The 27573-nt window shown below is 42.3% G+C and overlaps 3 protein-coding genes across 7 annotated transcripts; all 3 read right to left on the bottom strand.

Moving 5' to 3' along the window:
• Window positions 1-529: 529 nt before the first annotated feature.
• rtn3 (reticulon 3) lies at window positions 530-15309 on the bottom strand. Of its 4 annotated transcripts, XM_077499446.1 has the most exons (9): window positions 14979-15309; window positions 11555-11602; window positions 7769-9937; window positions 6127-6334; window positions 5642-5780; window positions 5085-5154; window positions 3360-3406; window positions 2783-2841; window positions 530-2684 (listed from the first exon to the last, which is right to left on the bottom strand). In XM_077499446.1, exons 1-9 carry the CDS (start codon window positions 15067-15069, stop codon window positions 2636-2638), a joined length of 2880 nt encoding a protein of 959 aa, XP_077355572.1. In that variant the 5' UTR covers window positions 15070-15309; the 3' UTR covers window positions 530-2635. The 4 variants fall into 4 exon arrangements, with proteins under 4 accessions (XP_077355572.1, XP_077355573.1, XP_077355571.1 ...); XM_077499447.1 differs by lacking the exon at window positions 7769-9937 and having other exon boundaries at window positions 14979-15293; XM_077499445.1 differs by lacking the exons at window positions 11555-11602; window positions 14979-15309 and adding an exon at window positions 10052-11491.
• Window positions 15310-15890: 581 nt separating this feature from the next.
• Window positions 15891-20401, bottom strand: cirop (ciliated left-right organizer metallopeptidase). Of its 2 annotated transcripts, XM_077500298.1 has the most exons (14): window positions 20257-20401; window positions 19907-20183; window positions 19041-19134; window positions 18889-18940; window positions 18486-18635; window positions 18316-18423; window positions 18008-18235; window positions 17756-17939; window positions 16981-17050; window positions 16814-16910; window positions 16640-16747; window positions 16449-16571; window positions 16270-16370; window positions 15891-16185 (listed from the first exon to the last, which is right to left on the bottom strand). In XM_077500298.1, exons 2-14 carry the CDS (start codon window positions 20178-20180, stop codon window positions 16005-16007), a joined length of 1770 nt encoding a protein of 589 aa, XP_077356424.1. In that variant the 5' UTR covers window positions 20181-20183; window positions 20257-20401; the 3' UTR covers window positions 15891-16004. The 2 variants fall into 2 exon arrangements, with proteins under 2 accessions (XP_077356424.1, XP_077356425.1); XM_077500299.1 differs by lacking the exons at window positions 19907-20183; window positions 20257-20401 and adding an exon at window positions 19253-19334.
• Window positions 20402-20414: 13 nt separating this feature from the next.
• On the bottom strand, window positions 20415-27124 carry lrp10 (low density lipoprotein receptor-related protein 10). The gene is made up of 10 exons (XM_077500297.1): window positions 27033-27124; window positions 26409-26528; window positions 26299-26331; window positions 25684-25828; window positions 25353-25546; window positions 24517-25055; window positions 23665-24104; window positions 23315-23509; window positions 23095-23224; window positions 20415-22613 (listed from the first exon to the last, which is right to left on the bottom strand). Exons 2-10 carry the CDS (start codon window positions 26446-26448, stop codon window positions 22017-22019), a joined length of 2313 nt encoding a protein of 770 aa, XP_077356423.1. The 5' UTR covers window positions 26449-26528; window positions 27033-27124; the 3' UTR covers window positions 20415-22016.
• Window positions 27125-27573: the final 449 nt, after the last annotated feature.

Below are 27573 nucleotides of genomic sequence, written 5' to 3'. Positions count from 1 at the left end.
ACCATATATTAATTATGACAAACATTATTGAGGAACCTGTTATACATTCATTGGTACCATGAAAAATTGGTATTATCTTGCTTGTTATATCAAGAGTCAAAGACAGGAGATAAAGCAAATAGATGTAATCAGATCTCTTATTTGATCATATTGTGTTCTGAACACTGATACATTTCCAGAATTCACAACACTGAAAATCAAAATCCATGTACAATAAATATACAATCTACTAGTAACAGCCTATAGCATACATGCAGTGTATATTATCAGCTTGTTAAATACATCAAATGTTAAAAAAGATAAAACTGTCCCCCTAGTTTGTGAAAGTTATTTTGCGTACAAAACGATAGCCATGCTCGCGCGCTACACGCTTGAGCGCACGCCCCACCCTGTCGCCGAGGGTAACAACATGGCGTCCGTGTTTTCAGTTGGCCAGACTCTCTGGGCTAATGATGTACCTCCTCCCATCTAGTGGTACAGCATTTGTTTATACATCACATTTTTGAAACAAAACATCAGAAACCAACAGTCCTTTTATGTGTTTTTATTCATTTCACTTGAACATGAGTACAGAGACCACATAGTGCTTCCCTCCCCATTTATTTTCTCTCTCCTGTGACATCATTCGCCAAAAAAAAAAAAAAAAAAAAGTAGAACCATAATAGCTAACAGAACATGTTAAGAGAACATCAAGAGCAACAAAAGAAACACGGCACTCCTGTCTCACGCACACAAACTCTCCCCAGACCCGATGAAAATCAGCATGCTTTGCGCAAAGCGGCTTCATTCATTATATCGTACACAAAAGGAGAAACAGGAACTAGTGCTTGAATCGAGGCCAAATGACAAGATAGCAGGAAAGGGGGGAGTCGGTCGAACAAGACATCCGTGGGCATGCATAGCGGGGGGAATGTCGCACCGGTAAAAATCATTAAACGTCGCGGGTGATCAACTAGAAACACGTCTCGTTTTCCTTCAGAGCTCCAACGCACGACGATACGAACACCACTGGCAATACAAAAATGACAATAAAACTCGGAATATGGGTGAGAACTATGCAAGAACTGCAAAAATGTGATGACAAAAAAAAAAACCAAAACTACTAAAAGACCTCCAAAAAGCTACACACACTATTATCGCATCTTAAAATTGCAATGATTTAATTGCCACGTCTTTAGAATTACCGTAGTAGTAAGTTGAATATATACATGCACAAGTGTACAGAAAGCATTTATTTTACTAGTACACTCTTTGTCCTCACAAGTAAGAAAGATTACCGGTACCTCACTACTAGAACAACCACATCTTAGTAGAAACATTTTCTTTCCACCACTGTATGACATTTATGCGCACTAGTACTACATGCCACTTCTACGTATGGCAAGACAGAGCCGATATCCTACTAGTGTGCTAAAATTGTCCAAATTCTACTAGTTATAATTTTGTGCTGCACTAATAGTAGTGTGTAGATGACATATAGAGCACAACAGTAACACGTGGTTGTTTTATAGTTGTTCTACTAGTGTGCATAAATGTAGGAAAAACATCACCAGTTTAAAAAAAAAGAAGTTCTAATAGTACGTCGTAGTTGCGTCTACTAGTGCTGTAAATTACCTTACTAGTGAGGATTGAGAAAATTCTTATAGTAGAATCTAATGTCACAATAGTAGTACAAGTAGCAAAGTTGCCAACTGGAGCAATTTTGGCTCACTAGGAACACATTCTAAGAGTGCACAGAATTATTCCAAGAGTTAAAAAAAAAAATAATGTAAATGTCGTTCTAGTAGTGTGCCGAATTTTCTCACTGCAAGGACAAAGAGTGTACTAGCAATTCAATAATTCAGCACACTGGTAGGATATCGAATGCTCAAGTGGTTTGCCGTATTTGTGCGCTACTAGTACCATTAAAGCCTAATTACTGTTAACTAGTAGATTTTTTTTGTGTTACTAGTAGCACAGAACTACTAGTGCACAAAACTGTCACAGTAGTGCAAAGACATGTCATACAATAACAGAAATAAAACATCATTAGTAAGACAGCCATTCTTCTAGTGCACTGCATTGTTATACAGCGTTAACTAGTACACGGCCAATCCATGCACTAGAAGAAAGTGGAATAATAAATGCTCCGACGACTCGCCATACGAGTGAGGCTCGTGTGAACTAGACTAAATCACCACAGCCGGCTGAGTGTTGCAAAAGCTTTTATTGTTGTGACTTCAACCCGCTTGGCGGCGTTTTCAGAATAAAAGATCAGTGCAGGAACACATGTGAACGTCAGGCAAACCCGCTTCTACAAAAAAAAAAAAAAAAAAAAAAATGAGGACAGTCTACGCAGAGCGACGAGAATAGCCACAATGACGCCGAGGACAAGGTTAGTATTAATAGATGCACTTTTTAAATGGTAAAAGGGAAATGGTGCGGTTTTTAGTACAGACATTTTGCTCGCATGCACCCAGGCCAGAGATTCAGTCTAGTTCACGTTCTGGTACAATAGCGCAGTAGTTCTGACATTAAATAGAGATTTTTTTTTCTTTCTATAAGGTTCAGTGTAGACGGGTGGTGCTTGGGGAGTCTATGATGGAAATGAACTGGGAGGATTTTCTTTTTTTTGTTTGTTTCGTTTTTTAACGGATCATTCGGTTTTGCTGCGCTTGACGGCGCCGGGGAGTTTCTCCTGCAACCTGGGGGAAACAGCAAGATATTTGCGGTTAAACCCTCAAGACGGCGGCACTACGCTACGGCACGGCGCGGCACGACGCGGCGGGGCTGCGGCACTTACTTGCCGATCGTGTTGTTGATTTGGGTACGGGCCAGGTCCACGTACTGGTCGATCTGCGTCTGAGGACAGAACAAGCGGGGCCTTTTTTTGTGAGCGTGGACAACAAACGACGCATACAGAGAGCCTCGGGTGAGCTCAACCCTGACAAGAGTGACTGCGTCATTTCGACTAGGGAGCAACAATTTTGAAAAATAATTGTTTTTCTCTCAATATTGTGATTTAAGTGATTTTTTTAAAAGTCCTCTTCTCATGTATTTAACAAATAAGCAATAAACTAATCTGCTAAAACAATGGCAAACGAACCATGAATTAATACGGAGAAAATAATAAATAAATAAATAAATAAAATAATAAATAATATAAATTAATTAATTAATTAAAATAATAAATACATAAAAAATAATATTGTGAACATTTTATGGAAAAATAGCAGCGATTAATTGTACTTCAGCGATGACAGATTTGATCAGCTTGAAATAATGAGCAACTGACGACGATGGACGGGAAGCCCAGCAAAATTTAATGACGCGCCCATCTCTGAATATGAGTGAACATGAGTGCGATGTCGGACAATCACCTTGTTCTTCTCGTAGATGGGTGGGATGGCGAAGAGCAGGATGTCCGCTGCGGAGAATGACAAACAAGTCAGAAAATCTGATTTTGGAACTTTCTGATAAAATCCTTAGATCATGAAATATTATTATACAAATTGTTTAAATATGGTATAAGAGGTGTCACACACCAATGGGTTGCCAGTTATTTAAAAAATGGAATATGTTAAATTTAATAATAGGCCATTAAAACAGTTATGTAACTTGTGGGGTACCCCAGGGATCAATTCTGGGGCCAGTACTTATTCTTCTTTATGTGAATGATATTCCAACCATTTCGAAATTGTTTAAATGTATTTTGTTTGCAGATGACACCACTGTATTTTATGCTTGGAAAAAAATATATAAAATGTATTACATGTAATATAGAAAGAGTTTAAGAATATTATGAAGTGGTTCAATGCCAACCGACTGTCAATAAATATTAATAAAACCAGATTTATGATATTCAGTTGTATATATATGGATATTGAAGTAACTGAGAGTGCAGGGAATGGAAATAGAAAGGACAAATTGAATAAGGTTTCTAGGTATTATTACTGATGAACATTTAACATGCAAATCACATATAGAATATGTTAAATTTAAGGTATTCCAAACTGTAGCTGTTTTACACAAGGTTGAAGAATCATTGAACAAGGATGCTTTGTTATTGTTATATAATTCTTTGATTGTTCCATACCTGACATATTGCATTGAAGTGTGGGGGTGTACTGGCAAAACTTACACCGAACGCATTTTTCTTATACAGAAATGTGCTATGCATGTCATTTTTGGTTGTGGATACAGAGACCACACAAATCCATTATTTATACAACTAAAGACTTTAAAATTTAATGAATTGATGGGAGTTTAACCGCCTTAAAATAATGTATAAAGCCCACCACGAAATTCTACCAGATAATATACAAACGAGATTTACAAAAAGGGACAGTGAGTATAAATTAAGAGGAACATACGTTTTTTCTAAACCTAAATACAGAACAAAACAAAAAAAACGATGTATTTCAACTCAAGGTGTCAGTCTGTGGAACAATTTGGATTGTAAAACAAAATCTTCTCAATCTATTTGTATTTTTAAAAAAATGTATAAAAGCATATTTACTGCAAAAAAATATATATAGCATATATAGCAAAAGGACATGCAGTTGAATTATTTGGTAGTATTGTAACACAAAAAGCGTCTTAACTGCTTGCTGTCATTAATTTTGTGTTGATTCTTTTTTTTTGTGTGCTGATTAGAGGCAGACAAAACACGTTTTACTTCTTCCTGTCCCCTTTCATTTCTTTTATTTTAACGAGTGAAATGAATTGATTTGAATCAGAAAAGATCTGATTATCGGCTGCTGCTAAAGCGATGATCTTGCTTTAATATTTTTCTTTTTCTTTTTTTTTTTATTGACAGTACTTCATGTAAATAAAATGTTGAAGTACCCTTTTTAAGTACCCTTTTTTAATACAGATGCTTTAAAAATGGCGGGTTAAAAACAATAAACAATTAAAAAAAACAAAAACGTGATAACCAATATCGGACAGTAGGAAAAAAAAAAAAAAAAAAAAAAAACAGATTTATTTTTCAGCATTCCCGCCGTATATGATAATTAGAGAGCACATGATGTTCACTAATTTGTTTGAGATTGAATTAAGTCGATAAATCAGCGGTGCACTTGAGAACAGCGATGTAGTCTCACCGAGAATGAGGATGGTGATGCCATTAAAGACGGCGCCGACGTACGTCAGCAGCCACATGACCACGGCCAACTAGACAAGGAGGAAGCACAAACTCAGCAAGTTGTCGTCGTTTTCAAAATCATGTTCATGTGCTAGAAATTGTCAATAAGGAGCTAATCGTATCAATCTCATTACCCACATATTGATTAGATTTAAGGAACATTCTGCAAGTCTTTAGATGAATTGGAGCTAAATTGAGCATTCCAAAGTCATACGTCTCAAGTTGGAATCTTCAAGTTTACAAAAAGTCACAAGGTCTCAGTAAATTCAAACCAGTCATCAGTAAAGCCATTATTATTATTTTTTTTTATATTACAGCAACCCTGCAGTTTTGTTTGGTGTTGACATTGTTGTAAGTTCTGAATGTGTATAACTCGAGTTCTGCAAGGAAGTTGTGAGGCTTTTTAGCCACTCATTCAGTTTCTGTACAGTACTGGTCTTAGTAAGCTGAACCAACACACTCACAACTCACTTTTTTAACCTGAGGTAATGTTTGATTGCATCTTCAGCGGCTCACCTTCAGGGAGTCCACGAGGTCCTCGACCAGGAAGAGGCGGCTCATCTGCTTCAGGGCTCGGTTAATGTAGGTCAGGCTGGTGTCCACGTGCTTGCGGAAGGTCTCTGAGGGAATGCTGACATCCTTATCTATCAGTGATCTGCAGGGAGGAGGAATAGATGAGCTCACTAGCACTGGTCCAAAAAAAAAAAAGCTTGGCGACAGCTGCTTTGGCGACTAAAATAAGAAAGAAAAAGGGTGGATTTGGTCACAGTCAACTGTGATTGGAAGATTTGGGGCTGTATTACAAACGTAACAGAACCCCCCAGCTGACACAGTGGAAGGTTTGCCTCGAAATAAACGCCCTGGGGGTGGAGGTCGTGTCACGCAGCAGGCGCTGCCAGGAACAAAGTGTAACAGTCGGAAACGTGATAGCCCTCGGAGCTTGCCGGCACACGCTTCATTCTCAGTGTCGACATGAAAAAGGCAAACCTGAGGGCGCTTACTTGAAAGGGTGGCCATCGCTGGACTTCTGCACGGCCTGGACCACCGACTTGTAGATGCGGAAGGTGATGGTGACGCAGAGCAGCGCCAGGAGCAGGTAGGAGACCACGCTGATGACGCTGAAGGCGGCCAGCGACAGCAGCACCAGCATGGACAGGCCAAACACCAGGCCCGACTTCTTGGGGTCCCGCCAGTGAATCAGATCCTTGACTGTGGACATGTAGGAGTTGAGGGCGTTACACATTGCGGACGACGACACCGTGATGGAAATTCACGCAAACAGGCCGAGTAAAACACGCACAGTTTAACGATAGACACGCAGAGGATGCCCCTTCCATGTTTGTTGAGAGTCGCGCATGCAGAAATGATTGCCTCTGTACAAGAGTTACGTAACGTCAGAGTGGGTTGGCACTCTCAAACTGCCAGAGGGAAATAAAGGTGTGTGTGTGTGTGTGTGTGTGCTCAATCAAAAAGTCTCGTGTCAAATGGCGGCGACATTATGCGACTTGGCGCCTCGAGGACAGTTTGAGTCTGATGGGGGTCCCCGGAACATATTTTTAGCTCAAGGTACCACATGCACCTGAGGAATTATGTTCCCATTTCCTTGAAAAATACAAAATTAAAATATTACGAAATAGTCATAAACATTTTGCACATTTTATGAGAACATACCTGTATTTTTCATACATTAAAATCAAAGATTCAGTTTTGATGATACGTCATTATCAGAGCTTTTAATTGGCCAAAGCTATGGTTGGGAAGTGATACGTAATTAGCGTATTTGTTTTATTGCCGCTCCAGTGTAGGTATGCACTTTCTAAAATGACGCAACATACTTGAGTGCAATTAATTTTGCACAAGCTTGAGAAACATGACTTAATGCTGCATTGAATGCCAGCTTGTGAGAGAAACTGAACACAAATGACCTAAAAAAATGGCTAAAAGGTGAACCGTTTAATAATGCACATCATGCAAAAGAGATTACGTGTTCAGCAGCAGTAGCTAGCACTAGCACCGTTGACGGGCCTCAAAGGGAAAACAAAGAGGGCTCTATTGTTCCTGACTCAGACCGCTTTAAGCCAACAGTGAGATTGTGTCAACAGCGCATACCACGCAGGGAGAACGTTCCCTGCACCATGGCAGGGAAAACGGGTAAAATTAGGAATAGATAGGAATTCTTAAAATGAGCCCTGCACAAAAATGGCAGTGTGAGTGTGTGTGTGTGTGTTTGTGCGAGCGCGTTCCCAGATTGCCGAGAGGCATCTGTAGCCGGATTGGCTTGTCTAACTCTCGCTTTTCGGCCCTGCTCTCTTTTTGTCTGCGCTTTGGTGCAGTGGCTCGCTTGCACAGGCAAGTGTCAAGCTCTTAAAGCTGTACACCGCAACCACAAGACACCTCAGTGTATTAAAGACACAGGCGGACAAAACAGGATCATTAAGAGGGAAAAAACATGACACCAAGTGAAGCAAATGGCAAGAACAAGGCCACGGGGTCCATTCTCACTCACCAACCCAGAACTTCTGTATATTCCGACAGAACAGCCGCTACTTAAATATCCTACTATGCTACAGTAAATCCAACGACTACAATTTGACGCACAGCCAGACAGCCACTCAGGTAACTAGCCAAAAGAATTAGCATTACCTGATACGTGGGTTAGTATTGCCGTCAAGACATGCTCCGTAAGATGATAGGCCTCTGCAACCCATATGTCGACGGCGTCTACCTCTTCGGAGTATGTGCAGTCAGCGCCAAGTATGTTGCTTTGGGAACATGGCACGCTTGTCAGTGGGGTAAAGGAGGCCTGTTGGAAACATGCGGCGCTAGCATTTTCCGGCGTCTTGGATTGAAGCGGCATTTCTTCTTCTGCCTCTTGACTGTTGCCCAACTGTTTCAGAGCACTGATCGTAAGCTGCTCCTCTTCCATATCCATCGCAGTTGGAGGGAACTGCGGTCCGTTCTCGTCATCAGAGGGAACACTTTGAGACTCATCTGGTTCTTCACCTTCCCTCGATTTCAGGCATTCTCTCATGAATTCCACAAAACTATCGACAGGCTCGGAAGCAGAGACGTTATCTGAGCCTCCTGCATCTGAAATGCCACATGGGTTATTGGGAAAGTGACGGCAAACAGACGTGTTGGCGTCGTCAGGGTTCGGCAACACATCCTGCGTTTTAGTATCCACTTCAGAAGAGTCTGAAAGGAAGCAGTCTTTGGGGTTTTTTGTCATTACCTCATTCTCAGGAGAAGACGGCTCGTAATCAAACGACTGCCCTTCATAAGTATCACCTCGCATAAAACTATTTCTAGAGAAGATAGCCACATCCTTGTCGCTATGAGGTGCATTCCAGGCAGAAAAATCATTTTGGTCTTGTCCAGTAACATCTTCTCGCGTTTCATCTGACCATTCTTCATCATTGCCGGGTGAGTTAATGTCTTTGTCTGCATTTGTCAAAGAAGTGGTAGCAGTCTTTGATTTTTCAGGTTGTTCTGGGGATACATCAAATCCAGAGTCGTTAAGTTCGGATTTCTGTAAAAATTCATCTGTTTGAGGACTGACGATCTTTTCTGGAGGACTGTATTCATCATCAGATTGGACAGGAGAGGAAGGAGGCGAATAGCCTTCCATGAATTCAGTTTCTACAGGCCTTCTGTTATGTGCTTCATTGCTACCGTCTGGTGCCGTTTCTGCAGTTTTTGGTCCCTCGTTGACAACCTCGTAGTCTTCTTCCTCAACTTCCATTTCCATCTCATCATCACTGCAGTTTGGGTCTTCAGTTTCAATGACATTAATTGTGGGAACCTGCATTAACCTTCTTTCTGATTTTACTGGCTGTGTCACCCTTTCTGAGTCAGGCATAGAAGTTGCAGGAGAAGAGGTGATGTTACTGGATGGAAGCCAATCCGATTGTGGACACGGGACATCTGGAGTGAAACCATCTTCAATCACCGTTTCATCTGACTCCCCTGAACTATCTACGTCCCGAGCCTCTACAGACTCCAGATCGCTAGTCCAAGTGGTCCTCTTGTTATTCGGAGCATCCAGACTGCCATCATCCGGATGGGAGGCAGGAGGAGACGGGGACTCAAAGCCGGAAAGGGGCAGTTGCGAAGCTGAATGCTCTGAATCAAGCTGTGATTCAGCTTGGACACCAGAGTTGTCCTCCTGAGACCACATGCAGGCTGTTGGCAGAAGGTTAACATCAAAGTCTGCCTCCTCAACACTGGCCTCTTTCTGTGGATCCTTCTGTTTTGGAGACTCACACGACGAGTCCATGAAAGCACTGGGGATACCAGCGAGTACAGGAAGTACAGGATTTTCCTGGGTTGGTTTAAATTCGGAAGAAACTGTGCCTTTAACCAAACCTGCAGCATGCAAGTCTGGCACTGGTGGTAAATGAGCCTTCATCCACACTTCCGTTTCTTCAAATTCATTCATTTGTCGCAGCTCACTAAGTACCTCAAAGGGCGATTCAGGTGAATCCTGATCAGGAGAGCCTCTTTTCATCTGACCTGTTGGCGTATTTTTCTCCACGCAATGCTTGGGAGGTTTCATTATGTCAGAGGGAGATTTGTCATGGGGGCGGTCTCTGAAGTGTGAGGAACAGTCGCTTCTAAAATACGTCTCCTTTTTGGCGGCAAGGGCTTCCAGAGCCTTAATGCGCTCAGATACCGGAGACGTCTTTATCGGCGACTCGGGCTGTCCCTCACCTCCGTATTTGTCAGGCGAAAAAGAGCCTGGCTGAGAAGAAAAGCGAAGGGACGTTGCAACCCCTTCACTGGGTTTGTTGGGACCCAGCACCATCTTTATGTCTGCATTGACACGCATGGAGAACAACAGCAAAAGAGAAGAAAAAGCAGGGGAAGTCATACAGATCAAATCCCAAGCAATTCTGATATGCTTAACTACTTTATGTATGGCCTTACTGCTACTGCAGCCCAAGCATTCATGCATTGGCTCATGGCAATGTGAGGTCAATGAACATACGGGATGGGCCTTCAGGTTTTTGCAGTACTGTAGCTGCAAAGAAGAGGAAGTTGACATGGAACCCAAAGTCATATTGATAGCAGACCAAAACTGCAACTTGTCCATTGCATTAATAACTTGCAATTAAGCTCCTTAGCTAGTCAATACGTGTACAGCCAGCAGCACAGCGAGCATTTGCCACCAGCTGACAGTCGGCCAGCTTTACAGTGTGACTAATGTTTCCAGTAGATGTCCGAAAGGAAGACAAGGCGAACAAAGCCTCTGTCAAATCAGGAAAAGTTACAGCTAGCTGCTCATTGTAAGGTACAGAAAATTCCCTGCTAAAATTTCAATAGTTTGTGATATATGTATTGAAAATAATGAATACCTATGTATCGCCGAGTCAAGAATATAATATGTCGAATAGGAAAGGAGTAATTGGTATTTTTAGGGGTAAGGTTGCGAAGAAACAACGTACGTCAACGTCCTCACGCTCCTTGCATAATTTGTTGAACTCAAACCTGTAAGATACTAATTTTTAACAGCAACATTGTAAAATGAGTTTGACATGACATTTGAAGTGATTTGAGATGCTACTTCGGAGGCAGATATCACCAGTGTTTTTATTGTTTTGTTTTTCAGAGGCATCACCTTACCGTTGATTAATAATTGCATTTCATTCTGGCATCATTACTGAACAGCATAAACAAGAAAACTTAAGATTCACTACTGCATCAATACTGATCTAGCTACCATCTAGCCTAGCAACACTTTGCACTATGCAGCACTACTGATGGCATTGAATTGTGAAAAGCAGCTAAACAAAGATGTAAATAAAAGCGAAGTCTTAATGGCTGAAGCAAAGAAGCGTGATATGCGCAAAGCCACAAGAAGATAGTGAACGGGGTGGAGGCTGAGTGGACGGCCAGGGGGGCCGTGGTCATCTCTTCAGTGCCACTCTTCCTCCCTTTTCAGCGAAGTCTGATGGGGGAGGGGTGGATACTGGGTAAGGAGGAAGGTGGGAGCAACCCCCTCAGGACACCAACCTGATCCATTTTTAGGTTCCTACCCCGGCCCATACGTGTGAACTGCTCTTGCCGTCTTAAAATAAGGGTGGCAATCTGGGGATTATCTCAAACCTGCAGTCGGTCCCGCTGACCTCAATAATGTTCACTTGCAGGCGATAAAGACTGAAACAGATCGGACTAGCGGCAGCTGCAGAGGCCCACGTCCTGTTTGTAAAGACAAGCAGCAAGACGCCGATTCATGTGATCAAAATGAGGCACTTTGTTTTGCTTTCTGGGCGTCATAGGACTCAAGACTTGTGACTTTGGCAAGAATGGCACGACAATGGTGCTACAGGCAACGGCTGAACGGAGTACGGACTTTCGGGAGCAAGAGGTGGGCACTAGAAAGAGGGATGGAGAAGCAGGCGAGCAGCATCAAGAGAAGCATACACTTGCCTTGTGACGATTGAATGAGAGATACAGGCGAGGAGGAAAGAAAGGAATCTGAAACAAAATGAAAACGACAAAAAAAGGACAAAAGGGTGGTGAACGCAGGAAAAAAATGAACGAGTGCAGAACTTACTCGACATCATGTGCTACAACAACTCCTATGTATATGCACATGCAGGTTTACAATGGTGAAAACTTATTAGCCAAGTACAAACACTTTATTATTATTACTGAGCTTAACCACACAATTTGGAAACCATTAAATCTGAACTGAAGAGACGTTCTTCTCCTGGCTTGTGCTGCAATGCAAAAATTGAGCATGACACAGCAAGATCACGCGGGCCACGCGCGCCGTGATACCGTTTCATGTCTTAGAAGCTTAAAAAATATACATAAAATCGACAATAGCCCTTTTAGGCTCTTTCTCTCTGGGTTATAATGCTGACTCTGCAGAGTTAACCAGGTACGTTGATGGAGTGGCTGGCAACCAAATGTTTTGAATGGGCTGGCTGGTGTTCCGCGAGTGCTACATTCTTGTTTGTTTCAAGGAATGTGTGGAGAGGTATGACTACTACGCCTATTTCACATTGACTCCCTGTGATGGTTGTGGGGGCATGTGGATGTGGTACAGGCTTTGCAGGTTGGGGTTGGTGCGTCCTTGCGGAGCGGCATTCCATCTCGTAAGGCCGTTTGCCTTCAAATGCCACACCTTCAATATGTAAGCTCTCATGTTTCCCACAGTAGTTTGTACTAAAAGATATCACGGGGAGCCCAGATGGTTCTAGCGGAGGTTCAGCTGCCATAGCTGCTAACACTGACCTATTTCGTAGCGTCTACACCAAGGGCTCTTTGATTGCTTCTGTGACCTCGGTCAAATGATCGAAGCCGGATCAGGAGGAGGAGGAGAAGGAGACAGCAGCCAAGTATGAAGAGCAGGAGGCCGAAAGGACTCAGTGTTCAGGAGCTTTCCCGAGCCCTGCCCGTATTGATCAATGGACATTTTTAGGCAGAGGTGGTGCAACACGGTTGTAAAAGTGAAGCCACAGCTGTACACAATTGCACCTGAATACTTTTGCAGCAGGCGAGAACAGAACTGTGCTGGGAGAATCTTGGAAGTCAGTCACATTCACTACAAATTTAACCCAAATTTTATACCTCAAAATCAAGGCAAATTATGCTTGTTCTTTACTTGTTCCTTTGTGTTTTTAAGGCAAGATTTTGCAGCAGGAAGGAATCATGTTGTTAAAAAAAATGTGTGCAATCGGATATATTCAGATCAAAATCCGGCCTCCATCAAATAGTGAGAAAATTATGATAAGAATCTGTCGTTGTGAGTGCAGCAAGACCGGACACAAATAGTGCAGTGTGGTCATTTAAAATGAATATATAAATAAACAAACAATCATGGCAAACTTACAGCAAAACCATTGATTAAATATTGTGATAAGTAGCGCCCACTGGGTGTACGCAAAGACGACAGGCACCGGGAAAATACAGTAACTTCCCACTTTGCACTAATAAGACAAATAGAAATAGCATAATTACACTACATTTATTACCTAGAGGTACACATACCAACATGGCAGTGCGCTGTCACTGGCTGAACGCAGTAATTTCAGATATGGGTCAATTGAAATGACACGAATGCATGTATGTTCGTATGTACTTGCTATTAATGAGATATGGGGGACTAATTTAGGCTGCAGGGTAAATGTACTCTGTGGGCAGATTTCCTCTGATGCAATGCAGTTAGAGAAACGAGGTCCTCATTTTAAGTGTGCCACTTCCTCTGCGACCGGCCAGTTGACAATTATAACATGGTTCACCTACTGCGGTCGTGATAGTTCACAAAATTTGTGTTGTGGAAATTCCTGCTCTATCTCCTACTGAGATTTTATTTACGACAGGAAGGTTAAATGTTACATTCTTAATATTGGTTATTTTTAGATGACACACATCTCGATCAGTCAATATTTTGCATAGGTTTTACATTACATTGCGGGAAGACGTTTGTGAACTGATCATAAGCACACAAAGTCAGCCCCCTGCATATTTCAAAGGCCATAAAGCTTTTATCAGAAAAATATTATGATAGCCTTTTAGTTAAGCTTGTAAAATTGCTTGCAAAGTTATGTCAAGTCAAGTCATCTTGTATTTACAAAAGTAAATTTGCAAAGACAAAGCCCATTTTTGTGTTTCTGAAAGAACTAGCTCTATATCTAGTGCGCTTTGAATATCTGGTGCTAGAAACAAGAAAGTTCTCAAAACATTGAAATTGTGCAATTTATTCTTTTTTTTCTTCTTCTTCTTTTTCACAGACACACACCATTAGGGAATAATCCCTGTTGATAATGCAAGGGAGGGCCCGAAACTCATGTTTTGAGGTGACTCATTCAGTCGTGTTGCTGTGTCAGGCTATTGGCTAGCCAATGGGAATATTGAACAAATTTAAAGACATTCAACAACTTCTTATTTAATTTGAATAGATCTAAGCACATAAAGGCATTGTGGTGTCTAATACAAACTTGTGAAACAGCTGAGCAGTGAAAGATGACAGCTGCTTATAGTGGGGATCGCATTACAGTTAAAGAATAGCCTACCTGATGCTTGGCCATGACAGTGAGGGGAATAAGAGATCAATTGAGCTTCGATTTAGACAGAAACGGAGGGGATGACATAATGTGCAACAGAATTGTTTGAAATCACAGCTTCCAGGCTCGAATCAAAAAGTCCAATTAGCGACACATCAGTGGCATTGCATGACACACCCAAGCACGTATGAAGGATTTTATTTTATTTTTGTTATTACTTTTTCATGCATTTGAAGACTTTATTTGCAGGGAAAGGTTGCTGGAGTGATGGTGAAAACTGCCACTCCCTTATAAAATATATATATATATATATATATACATATATAAGCATTCTATCAGGCCAGAGGTGACAACACTGACAGCTTGTTTCAAATGACTTGGAGAACAACTACAGTGACTCTTTTTTTGTTTTAATTATTATTATTATTAATTCAACCCTTTATTTTAATCATTTAAACATGGTAAAGAGAGGTACTGCGCCTTTAAGAGATGCTACCTTCAGGGGCACTTGCCTCTGTAATTCCCCCGCAGTCCACAACAAACAACATTTTGCACTAAGACGTCCCAATAATTATTAAAAGGATGTTAATGTTGAAAAAATGAGATAAAAACAAAACAAAACAGAAAAGTCAAAACCACGGTGGGTGTTATTTTTAGTCTAATATGACCACAGGTGTATCCCATTATAGTCCATAGACTAGTACAATAGCCATCGACAAAAGACATGAAAAAAAAACAGGCCAAACGGCGGAAACGGACGCTCGCGACCCAAATAATCGGTAATAATAGTGTTAAAACCATGTTCTATGTTAAAATAAAAGCTTTAGACTGTTTCTTACCGGACGGCCTCGTTTCTTTCAACGCAGAATTTTGTCCATCGGCGAGTCCCTGCGAAGAGGATATTTGGGCAGACTGAGTCATTGGATCCATACTGCGTGTTCGACGACGACGAAAAAAAAAGGCAGAAAATGTCTCGTTTAGGTCGAATTGGTCTCAAATGTCGTCGTCTTTTCCTTCCCAACCCCAAAGAGCGGGACTTGTGCGTTGCACCGTCGCGTCCGTGAAATGACTGAGCCACCGAGCGCTGAAGATGGAATGAAACGAGGCGGGCTAATGGAGGAGGGGAAAACACGTCGGGTCGGTACTGAGACGTTCAGGAACTCAATGTGCGAGTCGTACATTCAAACGTCACACCATCGAATAACTGCGTGGGGCTAATAAACGTTGACTGAATTTCATTATTTTGATCGTGGGCTCAGTTACACATGTGTTTTGCAGTGAATGCCTTGCAAAATACCACAAACGAGGGAATGTTTTGCGCTAAATTGTCGCAGGCGTTTGGGGAAAATTTTAAAACAGATTTCCTGAACCCAGCAATTTACTTTGCTGCTCGTAAACAACGAGTTAAAGGCTTTGTTTGACAGTTAAAAACAAATTGGTTTATAATAACATAATATTATGACAATGACAATATTCGTAATGTGTTGTCATAACCCGTGACAAATGTACGTGTTGGGTCATATATGTATAGAAAACACAGGTTAGCTAGATAAACTACATTGCAACTTCCGGGTTCTCCACCAATCAGCTTTCCCTCTTTTAACAGTCACAAACTGTGCTTTCATGGTCCTCCGGAACATTTTTCTGCCGCATGAATGACTTTGCTGCTTTGTTTCAAAGAGTATTTTTACACACCCAACAGCAAATAAAAACAACCTAAATTATTCTCCCTCTTGTCACATACACATCACTTACTCATTTACTCATCTTTATTGTATTCATACCGGTAATTCCAAAGCATGCAACAAATGACCAGTTACAGGGTATTTTTTGTAATTAATCCAAAAAGAAGATCTTCTCAGCAATTAGACATCTCCCGAGGCTGCATGGATCCGGACCTTGCAAGGGGGACCCCTGGAGCTCACCAGACCGACAACCAGGAGACCGAGCGCTGCCGAAACACAGAGCGCAGTGGTGACCGAGGGGTCTGCAGAGGGTCTGTACGCTGACGGGGTGTCATCCTGGAGCAGTGGGGCGTCTGGTTGACTGGTTTGAGATCAAATAAATAAATGAATGTTTATTAAATTGACTACAACTGGAGGATTGTATGAAGAAAAATGCTTCACTTGCCCATTGGGGAAAACGTTCTCAATCTCTGAGGGAGGACCGATGTCAGAGTACAGACACAGTCTCTCGTCGGGGCAGAAAACCGAACCCCGGTATCCTCTTATCTAAGCACAAAACAGCAGACAGCTGAAATAATCGAGTCTTGGAACAATTTGGAAGGCTCTACTTTTTCACCAGCTTACCTGAATGCTGCCTCCTGCTGGGCAGTCAACCCAATAGGAGCCCAGTACCTGGACTTGGTAGCGGTTTGGTCCGGTGCACTTGTGTCTGTAACAGCGTCCCATCACGATGAACTGACTGTGGTTCTGTTCGAGAAAAGAGGACAAGGCCAGATGCTGTTTGGGGTACCACACTTAGTCGTACAGGTACCTACAAGTGTCGTTAGATCGGAGAAGAAACAACGGCTGTCCAAACCGAAGACCTCCCCGCCTTGGCGCTCTTCGCTTGACTTCCTCTCGTTTTCTTTCTCCCAGCATTCACCCTGAAACACAACGTGAATTTAAAAAAAAAATGTAGTCAACTATCACGCAAAATGAGAGGAACGTACTCCGTTCTCAAGGGCTTTGTAGATGCGACAGCCATCCAGGAGGGGATCAGTCTGACACTCCCCTTTGTGAAGATGTAAATGATGGCACCCGAGCCCACTACAGTAACAGAGAGATTTTGTTACAATTCGATTAAAACGGCATACAAGTAATTGGACGTCAGATCGACCTGCCGGTACAAAAGAAGGATGATGAGTTGTCATGGCAGGTCATCGTGGAACCAAACAAAGCTCCTTCACCTAAAAAAAAAATAAAAATAAAATAATAATAATTTAATAATAATAAAAATAATAATGTTTTAAATGGTTTTTTTTTCTAAAAAAGCTTGTGAATGTCACATGACCAAACCTAGAAAACAGGTGAGCTGTAATTGGTTACCTGAGCCCTTGTGATGTCATTTTCAGTCGACACCAAGTTGCAAAATGTGTTTTTAAAGGTACTATTTGTATGTGAAAAATAATGAAAGTATCAAATTAATTATAGACAAAATATTAACTTTTTATTGCTATAATGGGCTCAATAAGTGAAGTATACCTTTCAGTATTTACTTTAATATGTACATTTAAATAAATGATAAATTGAATAAAAAAAAACCTGAATAAATCACATATAATATATACAATTTTACATTAAATTGAACATGTCTATTATTTGATTGAAAAATAATTTGATTATAGCAAATAATACAATAAGACAATAAAAAGAAGGAACACTAAATAATCTTATATATTAAACATATTTGCTAACTCGTTAATCAAACAACTGAACTAATTATAAGGAATAATTTAAAAATGATCAATTTTGCACCTAGTTTTTGAAATTAATGTTCTAAAATAATTGGTGAATTAATAAGGTGATTAAAAATAATCAAATTAAATGAAAGATGTTATCATTAAAATGAACTATTTTATCTATTGTACATACATAACTTTGAGCTGTCGTACCTTTTCCCCAGATGAGATTCTGTGCCTGGCTTATGTTGACGGTGTACCAGCCCGTGTCCTGAAACGCGGCCAGGGTGAGCGGGTCGACGCGCGCCGCGCCGAACTGACTAGGCGCCGCCAACATGATGGAACCCTGCAGAAGTCTGGACTCCCAGTGGGAGGACACGCCCCCTGAGGGTACATCCTGGAGAGAATAGACAAAACGCGTCAGAGTAAACAGAGGCATCTCAATGATGAACGACAGTCGCGCACCGAGTTCTCGAGCGGCCCCCCCAGCTCGGGATCGACGGCCGCCAGGTGCCTTTGCAGCGCCGAGATTACGGATGGGGTGTAGATCCTCATCTGTCCCGATCCGTCGGCGTGAGTCACTTTGCCTCGCGGGGAACAGGCCGAAAAACCTCGTTCGGTGGAGCAGTCCCTCCAGGTGGCAAAAAGATCTTTGGAGAAGCCCAGTGCATGGAACAGCTCATGGATCACAGTCTGGAGGGGGGGGGGATTAACGCTATACAATGAACATCCACCTATTCATGATTCGCCAATATTGCTCAGAGTGGACAAACCTGTACAGTCAACCGCGTCACGCTATCCCTGCAGATGACCACGACGCCAGCCAAAGGTCTCCCTTTTGTGTCCGTCTGGCAGTGGGCCGCGTAGGCCAACAGGCTAGGCTGGTGCGCACAATTTACTTTCATTTTCAGCGACATGCCTTCGGACATGAAATGAGCACTACCTGCGTCCTGCACTTGTCCGACGCTTGGACGTGGAGGTAAAGCAGGAAGTCGACATCAGGCACCCCCGCGCCTGGACGCCTGAGAACGACCCCGCGAGTGGAGTTGGCCTGCGGGTGGACTTCGCAGCCAGCAAGGTGATCGTCTGGGATCTTGAAGACAGTGGGGGTCGTTTTCGGGTTTGCACAGGAATTTATTTATGTTTGAGATAAAGATAAATATTGATTTGAACTGCTACAGTACGCAGCACAGTTGCGAGTCCTTGTGTTCATATTTAACATTGATTTTCATAAATTTGTACCAAAAATGGAAATTAGATTTTTGTTAATAAGCGGTTCAGAAAATGGATGGATGGAAAAATAAAATAAAAAAAATAAATTTAATCTGGCCCTAATATGCACTGACCTTCACGTCAAGACAAGTCTCATGTCTGTAGTTTTTGTTTGCTTGGCCACACCTAAAAGTATTCATTTAAAAAAACAAAACAAAAAACAGTGCGGTAGTTTGGAGCAATTTTTTTTTTTTTTTTTTTTTTTTTTTGTACAGTACATACAAACCTGTTGTAGTTTACGGTGCTTGAATTCTTCCAGAGAAACTTGCAGTATTTGTTTGCGTCCCTCTTGAGCAGCAATGGGCTTGAGGTTCGCTCCACTATAAAGAAAAAGAGAAAATGTTACACTTTATTTGATAAAATACAGCTTTGCTTTAGTAAATATAACTTTTTTTCCCCCTCACATTCTAATTAATGTGTTTGTGGAAAATAAATTACCAATGTTTTTATCCATTTTAGGGGCGGCCAGTTTGTCACTTGCTGCCGAACTGAAAATGACCACAGCTGCTCTGGGCTGAGATAACGACCAATCACGTTTTGGTTTGGTCATGTGACATTCATAAGCAGAGCCGTGATTGGTTGTCATCTGAGCCTGAGCAACTGTGGTGTCATTTTCAATTGACAGCAAATGGCAAAATGGCCGCTCCCTGAGATGGATAAAAGCAGGTGTATTTTGCTGTTTAATTCATATTCCACAAATGTAAGTTAATCAGAATGTCTTGTTTATACTAGTGCGGCTGCACAGAACACAGTGTAAACAATTTCTGTTTACACTTTTTCTGACAATAAGCAAACTTAATGATGATGGCATTTGTGCACACACTGTAGAGTGGATATAAAAAGTCTACACACCGCTGTTTAAATGCCAGGTTTTTGTGTGGCTAATTCTGAACACAGTCGCATGCCCACTTTAGGGTGTGCATACTTATGAAACTGCATTATCTGTCAAAAATGTGTCATTTTTTTTCCTTCAGTTGAGTTGTACACGTTATCCATCAAATTACTGTTGAACATACTTTCAAATGATTCATAGTGGTCAGACTTTTTTTTTTTTTTTTTTTTTTTAAATATGACAAAAACCTGTTGATGTACCTGACAGCAACGACGACACGGTCCTCAAAGCCCGCTCCACGGTGGCCCTCACTCGTCCTTCCTCGCGCTCCGACAGGCGGTTGCGCTCACCGGAAAGCCAGGTCCCGATTCGAATCGGGGCGACCTCCCCCGGGCTCGGCGCCGGACTCGGCAGGACGGCACGGACCACTCGCGTCTGAGCTTGAACCTCGTCGAAGATGCACCGGTGCAGGGACACCCGGAGCTCGGAACATAGTAGAGGCAGACATAGCCACAATCCTCGCCAGGAAACCATCAACTGTAAAGTCAAAATGCAATACAATGAGAATTTTTTTTTTTTCTTTTAAAGATAAATCCGGAAATATCACTACCGTGTTATGGAAGTCTGTTCAAGGCTTGCAGAGGCAACTCCAGACTGATTGTTCCCGTCTTTCTTGAGGAGTACTTCTGGACTGCTGGTGTGAAATTTCTCGAGACCTTTTTTGAATACAAGTCGAGCGGGGTGTGAAGCAAACAAAGACCCCCAATAAAAAGTGCAAATCTTTTAATCGCAGCCACATTTTGGACTTATATACAGTGAAATTGACCCGAACAAACCTTAAACTTTCTCTTACTCATCTCAATACATTGCAAAGTTTAAAACCTCTCAGCTATTTGATACATTCAACAAAAAGCAACAAGACTAAGAGTAATCATTCGATTGGCACAAGTGTCAAAATTAATCGGGTGGGGGCGCTTTCTCACGTCCTAAAAGGTTCAAAGAAACACATTTCCATACATTCACTTGGAAGGGATTCAGGAAAACAGCACTAAAACCCGCATCCGAAGGGTTATTGCCAACGAGTCATCAGTGCGTGTTCTGTGCAGCATGTAACTTTACTTCGGGGGACCACCTGTGGGAAGTTCCTCAAAAAAGGCACTTAAATAGGGACGAGGGATGCATTTTCTCTCTCTAAAATACCTGAAGACGGTCTACAAACATATTCCGCTGCCGAACACATTCAAATGTTATTCAGCATTCGGAAGGAGTCAAACTGTAGATATGGGAGATCTTATGTGCAAAAAAGCTCCGCTGACATGTAGCGACCACGTCAGCCTTGCTTTTGCGCTAAAACAGTGGTTCCCAACCAGGGAAATGATCCTATTTCTATTCGATGGCCTAAAATTCATTTTTTCATGTGCACATTTCGGCTATTTCAAAATCAAATCATCTGTAGTGTAAGTCATCCTAACCCATAACTTTTTTTTCTCATTCAAGAAAGGCAAGTGAGAGAAGATTCTCATTTGCAATTCTGACCTGGCAGGAAACAAACAAAATAAACATAAAACATATTAGTAACGTTGTGTTGCTTACAGTTTTTGTTTGCATTTGGGTTAAAAAAATAAATAAATAAAAATTGAATAATCGATTTTCCTTTTCGAGTCTGATATCGATTCATTAAACCAATTTACTGTTCACATGAATATAAAATATTTTTCTTGAAATTTATGAAATAACTGACTTATTGCTCTTTCAGGCAATTGAGAATCTTTTTAAATTATATTTACAATTATTGAATTAGAATTATGAAAGTATTTTCATCTCATCCTCGCTGATGTCAATGTCTGTGTTACACTTAAGTGATTATGAACGTGTTAACTTCATTAATAAACTCAATGGTTTAAAACCAGTTACTGCCTCTGCAAAATGTAATGTTTGTGGAGGTTTATCATGTCCTTGATATTTAAGAATTGATGTTCCATAACTGATCAATATCAGATTGAATTGGAGAGACTTGAATCAGAAAAAATCTAAATCAAATTGAACGGAATTCCTGCGAATCGAAATTGAATCCATACCCAGCCCTAGAAAATAAAAATTGCTTTACCGTAGCTATATTACACTATTAATATCAGCAATTCTAAAGATTCTGGGGCAGCATTATTTAGGTCGGGCAGTTTTTCTGACAATTTTGTTAGTGGTGTGCTGTGACATTTTTTTCTAATGTAAAAAAAAAAATAAAAAATGTGACTAAACTGGATAAAGGTTGGGAAAAACTGCTCTAAAACGCTCTTCTAAATGGTAGAATACTTAATTAAAAAATCAAAAGCAATTAAACAACAGAAAAAAGGCACTAGACTCGGAGGTGATTCAAGTGAGCATGGGCACGTCATCCTCTGAAACGGCGTCTTCGGAAAGCGGGATGAGCAGCACGTCGTCGTCCGAAGACGACGAGGAGAAGGAGGGGGAGGCCGAGAGGGGCATGGAGTTGCCGGACGGGGACGAGGGCGACGCCCTGAACAGGGACAGACTCATGCCCAGCGTGTGGAAGATGGACGCCAGAGAGGGGCTGCTCGGCGGGACGGCCGGCGGGGGCGTCTGGGGTGCCTCGGCGGGTGGCGCCGGCGGCGCGTACGGAGGCGGCGGCGGGGAAGCGGAGGGCGGGGGCGGAGCCTGAGTCGACAGAGCCGCTTTCCGAGGCGCGGGCCGGTTGGCGGATTCCGCCGAAGACGAGGAGCCGGCGGGGGCGGCGCAGGGCGGCTCCTGATCGTGAGGGGCAGCGTCGGGGGGCTGATGCCCGCCGCTGGCCGCCTGAGAGGGTCTGGAGGGCTGCCTGGGAATCAGACCCCACCTCCTCATGCGGCGGACGAGGCGGCGGACGAAGCGGGGCCTGCGTCGCCGGTGTGGCGACGCGACGGCGTCCTGGCGAAGGAGCTGGAGGATTCCTCTCAGAGACAAGGACGACGTCTGATGGAGCAAAACGTTGTCATGTCAGTCGCATTGATTTTCCGAAGTAAAGCTAACCGAGGCATGTAGCGATTTAATTATTATGAATTATTTATTTATTTATTAATTATTTATTATTAGTTAATGGACAGTATGTGGTGACCAAGTTTATTACAGGTAATATATATATACATACAAATATATATATACACACATATATATATATATATATATATATATATATATATATATATATATATATATATATATATATAAAAACAATACTCAAACTAATAAAAACTAAACTAAAATGAAGCATCTTTGAAAAAATAAAAACTAGCAAATCTAAAATCTAGCAAACCCCGTCTGTAAACTACTTAACTGAATTTGAAAAATGAAAGTCATGAGGAAATAATATGCAACTGCAATGAAAAATGCAAAACTAATATAAATGGTTCTGAATGAGCAAAAAAAAAAAAAAAAAAAAAAAAAATTCTCTAACCTCATTGGGGTTTTCCGTGGGGAAGTCCTCCACTGGGGGAATAATGCCTTGTGCGATCAGCTGACCGTAAGATGGCGGCGCTTGCTGCTGAATCAGCTGTGCCTCATGTCGGTTGATCGGTGCAAACATGCTGCGTGCAGAGGACATGTTTGGACTCAACAATACTCACTTTAAAGCACCCCTAAACAGTTTCCAGGTGTGTTTTGTCAACAGTGGTTACCTGTACTCCCTGGTTCGGAGCGAGTACAGCTTGCAGGTGCAGCCCATGGCGATGACCAGCAGCAGCCCGCAGACCAGGCTGCCCACCGTCGCCGCCGTGATGACCTTGCGCGGCAGGATGACGGTGCAGTTGAGCTCGTCCGTACGGTCCTTGCAGTCTACCTGCCCGTCGCAGCGCCAGCTCTCGAACACGCACCTGTGAGAAGCCCACGATGATACGTATTCATTTATAGAGGGAGGAAAAAAAACAAGATTTCCTGTTGCCATTATGGAGAGTTATTTGTAGAATTTTTAGAATTCCTTTCCGAGTAAATCCCAATGGGTCCTTTATTGAACAGAATTACAGCTGACCTGTCACTGTCACAGTGGAAGGTTCCGGGCTGGCAGACGGTGCAGTCCCTCTCGTCGCTGCCATCCGCACAATACAGCTGGTAGTTGCACCGCTCGCTCACAGGATAACACACGGGTCGGCCGGCGAAGCGACCGGCAGCCGCTGCCGCCCTCTGGCCGGGGACCCCGCAGGCAAACTGGTCAGGGCCGCAGCCCCGGCAGCCCTCCTCATCCTTGCCGGTCTCGGGGCAATCCCACTTGCCGTCGCAGCGTTGCTCCTGCGTGAAGCAGCCCCCCGAGGCGCCGCGGCAGCGGCCCTCCCAGGGGGGGCAGTAGCTCCCGACGTGGAACGTGGCGTTGAAGCCGCCGCCGTCCGAGCTGGGACGCGTCTGGTAAGTCAGCGACAGCAGGCCGGTGCGGGACTCCACTTGCACCGATTTATAATTGGAGGTGCTTGTGATCTGTTGGTGAATCAAAGCAAATGAAGTCTTCTGTATAATAATTTCGGTGACGGTTCCCCAGGAAGAAAAAAAGATTCTGTGCAGTACAATTTCTCATACGTCTACATAACATTGTATTCTTATAAACATAAAATAAATATAAATCAACTGAGCTGACAATAAGAGGACCACTACCACCTTCAGTTAAGGATGTGCAATTACACTTTGTTCTAATACTAAAGATTTTTAGTATTGTGTGATTGTCTTCCTTTACAATAAATAATAATAATAATAATAATAATAATAACAATAATAATAATAAAGCACTATTATACAGGCATAATTTAATTCATTTTAAGTAAATGAACTTGTAATATTAATTTATTAGGATCAAAGCATATTGCCCCCCCCATCTCAATTGCAAGACACTCACAATTTTAATGATGTCTCCTTTGCCTTGCGCTCCATTGTGGACTGTGAGCGTGTCCCCGGAGCCGAGCACCAGCTGCTGCAGGTCCAGCCTCAAGGGCCGGGTGTCATCTGGGTCCAGAGTCCAAACGCAGAGTAAAGGTGTGCCCCGAGGAGACGGAGGAGAGAAAGTCCCGTAGAAAGTCCGGAGGAGACCTCCGCAGGGCCACTCGATGGGAGCGGGTGTCACGTGGGGTTCTCTTAGGAGTTCATTCTCCCGCCTCTCCTTCAACAGGGCCAACAGCTCATCCGTCCTGTCGTCCTTGTGGCTTTTCACAGCAGGACTTTGATCCTCTGAATCCCCGGCGCCGTTCCTCTCGGCCGTTTCGCCATCCTCCGGCGTCCTGGAAGGGCTCTCCTCTGTGCCGCAGCCCTCCTCATCTGTGCCCACGCCGTACCCTTCCCCGAGACACTCCACCTGGCCGTTGCAACGCCATGAGAGGGGCAGGCAGCGCCCTCCCAGGCATTCAAACGAAGTGAAGGGGCATTCGCCAGAGTCAGGATCTGTCAAGACCACAGGGTTGCAAAATTGCAAGTTGACTGAAAGTTAGAAATGTTCCATTGCCAAGCTTTTTAATTGCATTATTTTTGCATGGAGGTGTTTTTATTACTATAGGTAATATTTTTATTTATGCTTGATTATGATACCTTTCCATTAAATTACTCAATTCCCACAAATCCAAATGAAAACAGTTGGAAAATAATTCCCCACCTCAACTTCTCGTAATTTATTTTATTTTTCATACGTTTCACCCCTTTGCAACTAGACATGGAAGCCCCTGGACAATTTGACAAACGTACCTCTGGCATAATTCAAGCGAAATGACGACACGGGATATATATGTGGCAGGAAGTGGTGCACCACAGTGATGTTTCCACCCGGGAATTCAACGGGTGGCGGCAATTTGGAGCCGCAGAGAACGAGCGGAGTGCCGCCAGCGGATGATTTGATGGCCAGCCACTCTTTCCTGCACCGAGCCGAAAACTGGGAGAAGCTAAAACAAGCAAGAGGCAAAAAATAAATAAATAAAATTAGCAGATGATTTAAAAGCTACTCACAAAAATTTGGGGAGAGCCATCTTTTAGGTGGTATTTTAGAATGAACCCCTATTTGGTGGACGTGCGTATGTACCTTAGGACAACTGGGATTCCCACTGGACCCTGAATGGTCCAGCAGTCATATGTGGAGCCAAAACGGTAGGAGTAAGTGTGGTAAGCAGAACTCCTGATCTCTCCCACCTCGCTATCAAACACTTGAGGGGGATGTCCACAGTGGTCTGAGGAATACAGGGGGGAGAAACACATTTAACTGACTAGCTGGGCTTGATAAATATGGAACAGGAAAATGTCACATGGCAAAATTTCAAGGAAACATAGTTTACGAGATTAACAACCTACACCTACAGAATTAACTGCAATAAAATATCAAGGAGATGAATAATCATCTTTTTTTTCTTTTTTTTTTGTCATGCACACATATACACAGGGTATCGCTCAAGGATATTGCAGCAGTGTGATGGCCTTGAACCGGAGTCCCTACGGTGGCAGGTGAAGATCTTAACCACTTGCCCACGGCTGGCACAAATAACTTGACAAAAAAGGTTTCAAGAAATAAAAATGCTCTTTCACAAATGTCTTTTTTTTTTTTTTTGCCTTGATTTTGAGATATTTTGCATTTGTTACAATTAAGTCTTCGCAATCTTTTAAACTAGAACATCAGCGTGTGACACTGAATGACAGTCCTTACCAAAAGAAAGCGCCAGACGGGACTGGCTGCATGCTGCGGACAAGCAGAAACATAACAATGACACTCTGATATACTTTGTCAAACAGATTCACAAATTTCCATCTACCCACCCGCGAAGAAATAAATCAGGATGCTGCGAATGTGCATCATTGTGTTGATAATGTGCAAAATTAAAATGGGAAAATGTCAGCAAAGTGCCATTTTTGAAGTTTTGTTCTGGAAGACGTCACCTGCAGAGTAAAAACATATATTTTGTAAAATCACCTATGAAATAGAGCAATGATTCCAACTAATTATCGAACTTCAGCTTACTAATAATGGATCTTACTTCACCTATTTATGCCAGACATATAATGACAGGCAGAAAATGTACAACAGTTTATTTGTGCATTTACATTTTTGTCAGAAAAATGTCCATCAGGTTTGTACATTTGAGGACGGCACAAGTGTTTTAAACTGCTATAATTTCGCCTATGACTCGTTTAAAAGTTAATCTGTCTCCCACACTGGGTTATATGTATATCCGTATCTGTGTGAACCAGGCTAGTTTCAGTCTAAAAGCAATAAGAGCTTTAGTAGCTTTAGCATCCGGTCGAGCTACATGCTAACACCGCGCTTCCTTCCTGTGTTACATTTAACCGACAATTAACGTCGAACATCTTAACATATAAATGTGAACTGTCGAAAGAGTTGTTCAAACGTAAGTAAATAATTCAAAGCGAGTAGTACGTTACCTTGTCGTTCGGTTCTTGATAAGTTCGGAACTACTTCCTTGTTTTGTGTGTTTTTTTTTTGTTTTTTTGTTTTTTTAGCACGATGACGCATGAGGGGCGGAGTTTCTCTGTCACGTGGTTGTACGTCTTATTAAAACTCCATGGGCAAGTACCATTTTATATCGATAGATGTCACTGTTGCTCGATTTAATTTGCCAGTGTCGCAGAAACATAAAAATATGAATCCCTCCAAAATGGTCTGTTATCGGTCTTGGCTTGTGGTTAAGAGTTCGACGGCAAAGAGAAGAATATCAATACTTGTTTTAAAAATGTAAACAGGTTTCATCAAAACCATTTTTTTCTTACTTTTTCCTCTGGACACAGTTTGAAATGCATAAGTCAGTTTACAATTTATTTACATAAAATTGAAATCAAAATGTAGTCAATCAAGACAAGGATCACTGCCATGGTTTGAACCGCTCTGCATGCTGCACAGCTGTTTTGTCTTCCTTGACAAACTACACGCAGTCACAATGGATCTGAAATGAGGTACCATTCCCAA

This window comes from Festucalex cinctus, chromosome 16 (genome assembly GCF_051991245.1).
Source record: "Festucalex cinctus isolate MCC-2025b chromosome 16, RoL_Fcin_1.0, whole genome shotgun sequence".
NCBI lineage: Eukaryota > Metazoa > Chordata > Actinopteri > Syngnathiformes > Syngnathidae > Festucalex > Festucalex cinctus.
Note: the sequence above shows the minus strand (reverse complement) of the source record. Positions and strands in the feature narration are given on the sequence as shown.